Source organism: Camelina sativa, chromosome 2 (assembly GCF_000633955.1).
Source record: "Camelina sativa cultivar DH55 chromosome 2, Cs, whole genome shotgun sequence".
In the NCBI taxonomy this organism is placed as follows: domain Eukaryota; kingdom Viridiplantae; phylum Streptophyta; class Magnoliopsida; order Brassicales; family Brassicaceae; genus Camelina; species Camelina sativa.
In genome coordinates, this window is record NC_025686.1 from 19,940,112 (window position 1) to 19,946,026 (window position 5,915).

General features: G+C 37.2%; 1 protein-coding gene across 1 annotated transcript; it reads right to left on the reverse strand.

Annotated features, from left to right (window-relative positions):
• Positions 1,220 to 4,956, reverse strand: LOC104730185 (disease resistance protein RML1A-like). The gene is made up of 4 exons (XM_010449320.1): positions 4,465 to 4,956; positions 3,248 to 4,364; positions 2,776 to 3,072; positions 1,220 to 2,651 (listed from the first exon to the last, which is right to left on the reverse strand). Exons 1-4 carry the CDS (start codon positions 4,935 to 4,937, stop codon positions 1,308 to 1,310), a joined length of 3,231 nt encoding a protein of 1,076 aa, XP_010447622.1. The 5' UTR covers positions 4,938 to 4,956; the 3' UTR covers positions 1,220 to 1,307.

The following is a 5,915-nucleotide window of genomic DNA, read 5'->3' on the forward strand; positions in this document are numbered from 1 at the left end:
CTTTGTCTTTTGTATGCAGCAATGCAAGGGGCACTCTAGACAAACTACCTTTAAGAAGGAAGCATAGAAGCAATACTAACAATGTAAGTGAACCATCAAGTCAATCTGAAGGTTCAACAGATGTCCATGCTGAGATGAATTCATTGACAACAGTAACTCATAAACTCTTCGATCTAATACAAGAAAGAGAAACAAGACAACAAAGAGAAGCTGAACAAAGAGAGGTCGAGAAGAAAAGAAATAATGTATGGGAAGCTATCAAAGAAGTTCCTAATTTGGAAGAAAACGTTCGTTACGATGCAGTCAAAGTGATTCACCAATTAGGAATAAAAGAAGTCTTTGTTAGCATGTCCACTGATGAGCGTTATGGTTGGATTAAGCGTAACGTGATGGAGTGCTAATTATTATTAGGGGATCACCCTTTCTGTTTTCTCTTTATAAGTTGAATTATTTTTATTAAGTGCTTCATGATTTTTGTCTTCTACTATAATTATTAGGTGCTTCATAATAATTTACATGTCCGATATTTATCATGATTATCATGATTATCATGTTACGTACGTTATGTTCGTGCATGAACACGTTTGTTTTGCTGTGTTTTTAAGAATTATCTTTAAGTGCATGAACACTGTTTTGTTCGTAGCTTTTATTATTATTACGTATTGTAATTTTTTTTTTTTCCAAATCCACCCAAATAACTAGGTGGAGACCAAGGATTTCATTCTCTATATTTATAACTAAAATATATTTTCAAATCCATCCAAATCCAATATGAAATCAAATCCATACTCAAATCTTTAATAATGAATAAGGGGTGATTTTAATTAGGATTTAGAATTCATAGATCCAATAACACAGAATTTTAATAAAGATTTTAAAATGAATGATTGAATAACACATGATTTAACTTGGATTTCTAAATCCATTAAAATCAAGGATCCAATAACCCCCCAAAATTAAAATAACCAGAATTGACTTCACTTGGTCAATAACTGGGAAAATTACTTAAAGCACAAAGCAGACAGAGCGTCGTCCACTCCACATCTCCTAAGATTGTCCCCAAAGCGACGAAGCAACAATAACAAGGCTTTTTCTTTTTTTTTCCCTCTTTTAAACCAAACGGTGTTATCTAACTATTTTGGAAGGGATTCAATCACGCAGAAGTCAGAACCTAGTGTAATGACAAAATTGTGATACGTTTTGTTCATTACAATACTGATTTATCTTAAAAACTCTTTTATTTTCTGTTTTCACTTTGCAATTTCATTACAATCTTCCTGTTTAGCATAATTAAATAACTGATAAATCTATTGTTTGAGTCTATAATCCTTCTGGATTAGTTCCTGATCTCTTAATAGCTCTATGCTAAATTTGAGCATATCTGATAACTTTGAACTTTCAGCTTCATAGTCTTCATCTCCATATGTGTGGTGGTTGTTGCCTTCAGTGTCGTAGTAGTCCACTTCGCTGCTGCTACTCTCAGTTTCAAAGTCCGATTCGCTTCTGCTACTCTCAGTTTCAAAGTTATCTGCTTCGCTGCTGCTGCTGCTACTATCCTCAGCTTCCTCCGTCTTGATCTGTACACCACACTCGATAATATTGCCATCGAAGGAACAGTTGAACTTAAAAAGAATCTCACTTATAGTGACATCCTCTTGATGCCATCTGTTTCGTTGTCCATGATACAATTTACCATGGAATATAAACAGATGTTCCGACCGAGGAGGGCACGCTGAAGACCATGCCAAGTCACAGATTTTGATTGCAACACCTCTTTTGCTCATTCGAGTACAACTTATACTATGATATCGGTGTCCCACTGGCAAAATTCGAAAGCAAGCCTTTAATCTTGAGGAAGCAGAGAAAGTACCTGGAGCCACTGGGACTGTTATGGACCTTCCTGCAGCTTTGTGACAGAACTCTGCTGGGATTTCTTTACCTGGTAAGCATATATACTCGTAAACTGATTGTTGCATGATTACTCTTCTTGATTCTTCATCCAGTTTCAAGCAGTTGTAGAATGTGAGTATCATGAATGGGTTATGGAAAGAGAAGCATACTCTCTTGAGTGATACACAGTCGTTTGCATTCAAGGTTTCGAGCGAGGGAGGAAGAGCTTGAATTGTCACGAGTTTCTTGCAGTTTACGACGATAAGACCTATTAGATGCGGGAGATTTATGACGCAATCTGGAATCATCTTTATATCACTGTTACTAAGATCTAGCGAAGTTATACTTAGCGGGGCATGTGTTAATCTCTTGAGGCTGCTGCTGCCAATCTTAAGGCACTCAAGACGAGACCAACATCCAGCAACTGATGGAGGGACATCTTTTATCTTTGTTTTTCCGACACGGAGAGTCTTAATGTTACTGGAAATATCTGGAAATCTACTCAATTTCGAGCAATAACTCATGTCAACTTTCTCAAGAGATGCTAGGTTGATGTTGGTGGGAATAACACGTAGCTTGGAGCATCCCCTCATATTCAACTTACTCAGTTTGTGTAGACTAGAAATAGAGGAGGGAAGCTCCACCAAACTTGCGCACTTCGTAAGTTTCAACGTCTCGAGATTAGTAGCATTTGAAAGATTTGGGATTTCTTTCAATCTACTAGAAAAGCTCAGATTTATGCTCTTCAGATTAGGAAGGGGCTGCATGTTAAACACAACAAATGAGAAATATCTTTATTTAGGTAGAATCATTCGAAGCACAAGATATATCTTATCAAGCACGACAAGAAAACAAGAAAAAAGATTTATCTTATCAAATACCAACCTGGATTCCTCCCCACAGCTTCTCGAAGTAACTGTGTTCCATATGAAGTTGGACGAGACGTTCCGGCTGAAATCTTGGAGGAAGATTTTTTCTCGGGTAATGATCCCAATGTAGTAACCTAAGACGAGGTAAATACTCCATATCTTGTGGTATTTGCAAAGTACCTTTGCCACCAAACAAACTCCTATATATTCTTAGGAAACGGAGATTACGCATTCCTTCAAAAGGCCCCTTACTCACAGAAACCTCTCCGATATTGGATGTATCATATGATATACCTATGACAGATCCAGTACCCTACCAAATATTGCCAAAGACAACTGATGAAATTGTTATCACTAGAAACAGGGAATATATATATATATATATATAGCAAATATTGCCAAAGACAACTGATGAAATTGTTATCACTAGAAATAGGGAACATCTAGCAATTGTTATCACTAGAAATAGGGAATAAACTTAAACTTACCGTTTCCGTTGTCAGTACATCATGAATCTCTTCGGCCTCGATTAAAAATTGACGTTTCCCGGCTTCATCAAACTGTTCAAGAACTATCTGTCTACCCAATTGTTGTAGTAGATGGTGGTGCATCACTATCCGTCCATTAGTAGATATATGCACGAGAGATTTATCTTCTAGGGTCTTTAAACCATTTCCAACATCCAAGTTACGGTCAGAAAGCATAGATATCACATAACCAACGACTTCATTGTTGAAGAAGCATGCAATGTGAAGGAATAGAGATTGATCTTTCTTCGACAATCTATTATAGCCCACTTTTAATACGTCCTCAATTTTTCCATCAAGGCTAGTTTCGGTCCTAGATAATTGAAGTTCCCACTCGTGCTTGCTCTCCCCACGCAAAGATGAACCCACGACACAAAGGCCTAATGGAAGGTAGTCGCAAAGATTTGCTACTTTATATACAAGCTCTTCAAAACCTCTTGGTATAGAAGTTTGTTTGAAAGCAGAGAGACATAAGATCTCAACAGCTTCTTTCACGGATGGATAATCCACATGGTAGATATCTTGAATTCCGTGAGCCTTCAGAATCTTCTTATCTTCAGTGGTAACGATGATCCGACTTCCAGAACCAAACCAAGAAGGTTTGTCAGCCAAAACCTCTAACTGCTCTAGATCATCTACATCGTCAAGAATGATGAGCACTCTTTGATCTTGTAGCCGATCTCTTATTGCACCTAAATGATCTGTCTTTATATCCATTTGGTTCAAAATCTTAGACAGAAGGAGCTGTTGTAGAGACTTCTTGGATTCAAGGCCATCGACACCCACTATGCTCTTAAGACTTCCCTTGAGGTTCCCCATAAAACATTTAAGTTGAAAACCACCAGAGAGTTGGTTATATAAAGCTCTAGCAATGGTTGTCTTACCAATCCCTGCAGGACCCCAAATTCCAATAATGTTCTTCGGCTTCGGATCATAACAACCAGGCCATAACAAAGAGTTCAGTTTTTTCAAGTGAGCTTCAAGTCCCACCATCCCGTCAAAATCCCTGGACGGTGTGATATTCATTTTGTTTGAAACATCTGAAGCAATCTTTCGGATCATCTCTGCTTCATTAGCCCTTACAAAAGTAAAACAATATGGCGTTTATATGGTGGGTCTAAATTTCAAAAAAAACTGAAGCATTGCTTGAGAAAGAAGATAAAGCAGTGAAGACATACCAATTAAGAGAGTGCTCCCCTTCTATGTTTGCGACATCGGTCAAAGCTTTGCTCCAACTCTGCTTCACCTCTTCAGTTTTCCCTTGACAAGTCTTTTCGAAAGCGCTCCCGAAGTCTCCCCTCTGTTTCCGTACATCTGACGGATCAACTTGGTAAAAAATAGTCATCACATTCTGCCCAAAAGCTTCTTTACACTTCAAGATTTCAACGAGTTCATCTAAACACCAGCTGGACGAAGCATACTTCTCCGAGAGCAACACAATCGAGACTCGTGATTGTCTAATCGCTAGTACGAGCTCAGGTCTAATCGTCTGACCTCTCTCGATCTCCTGGTCCTTGAACGTCGTGATACCTTTGCTTGCAAAGTGATTTTGTAAATGACTGAGAAATCCTTTACGGACATCTGGACCGTGGAAACTCGGAAAGACTTGGTATCTCCTGATGCGAGTTGTGAACGAAGAAGAAGAAGCCATGAGAAGCTACTACAATGGAGAGAATATTTCTGTGTATTTCTTAGACGCCGCTCTTTGCAAGTCTTTTTATTGACTACAGAGGAGGTCTTCTTCGAAAGTCTAATTACAATCAATTTAAAAATCACAAACGTATTAATTAAACTTGACAAATATACATTTTCCATGGTTTTGAATAAAGTATCACAATGTTTAATTTGTTTATTTATTTAAGCAAAACGCGTAATGAGAAAAGAAATTTCGAAGAAATTTGAATGTAACTTTTGTTATACTCAAAAGATTATATACTTCTGATTTAAATACAAAAGAAAGCATGCTTCCAAGAAAGTATGTTGTGGCTTCCATACGGATAAACCGGTTTTTGTGCCGTTGCTCACGGCTCACATCGCTGGTGGAATGCAAGTCCGAGTTAATCGAAGAGGTCCTTCTCGTTGAGATACCATATGAGATTTACATTTCTTTTAACATCAGTATAACAAAGTTAAATTTAAATAAAAGATTTAAGAAAAAAAAGAGTAAGATTTAAGATTAAAACAATTTAAAGATATAAAATGTTTCAACACTTTTTCAAGTAAAAATGAAATCAAATATCTATTATAGACTTTATAAAAATAATATGTTTTAATAGATGAAAACATGAGAATTTGTTACTAATGCCCTTTCTTTGATACCCCTTTTTAATAATACCCCCTTTCATGATCATTTTTAATTTTACCCTTCCATTATTTTTAAAAGACATTTTTGCCCTTGTTTTATAATTATACCTTCACCGTCGACCTACTTCGTCTTCGTCTTCTTCGTCTCTTCTTCTCTCCTTCTCCGGTCGGATCTCTCCTCCGCCGTTATCATTGTTTCTCCCATCGTCTTCGTCTTCGTCTCTTCTTCTACCATCGTATTGAGCAATTGAATTTTTAGGTCTTATAAAGCAAATCTCTCCTCCGCCGTTATAAATTGAATCTTTTTAGGTCTTAATCACTTGCT

Excerpts from the sequence above, each read along its gene's own strand:
- LOC104730185 (XM_010449320.1), bottom strand. The coding sequence starts at position 4,937 with ATGGCTTCTTCTTCTTCGTTCACAACTCGCATCAGGAGATACCAAGTC. Across the intron at positions 4,365-4,464 it reads GGGGAGCACTCTCTTAATTG|GGCTAATGAAGCAGAGATGA; the intron begins GTATGTCTTCAC and ends TACTTTTGTAAG. Across the intron at positions 2,652-2,775 it reads AGCTGTGGGGAGGAATCCAG|CCCCTTCCTAATCTGAAGAG; the intron begins GTTGGTATTTGA and ends TTTAACATGCAG.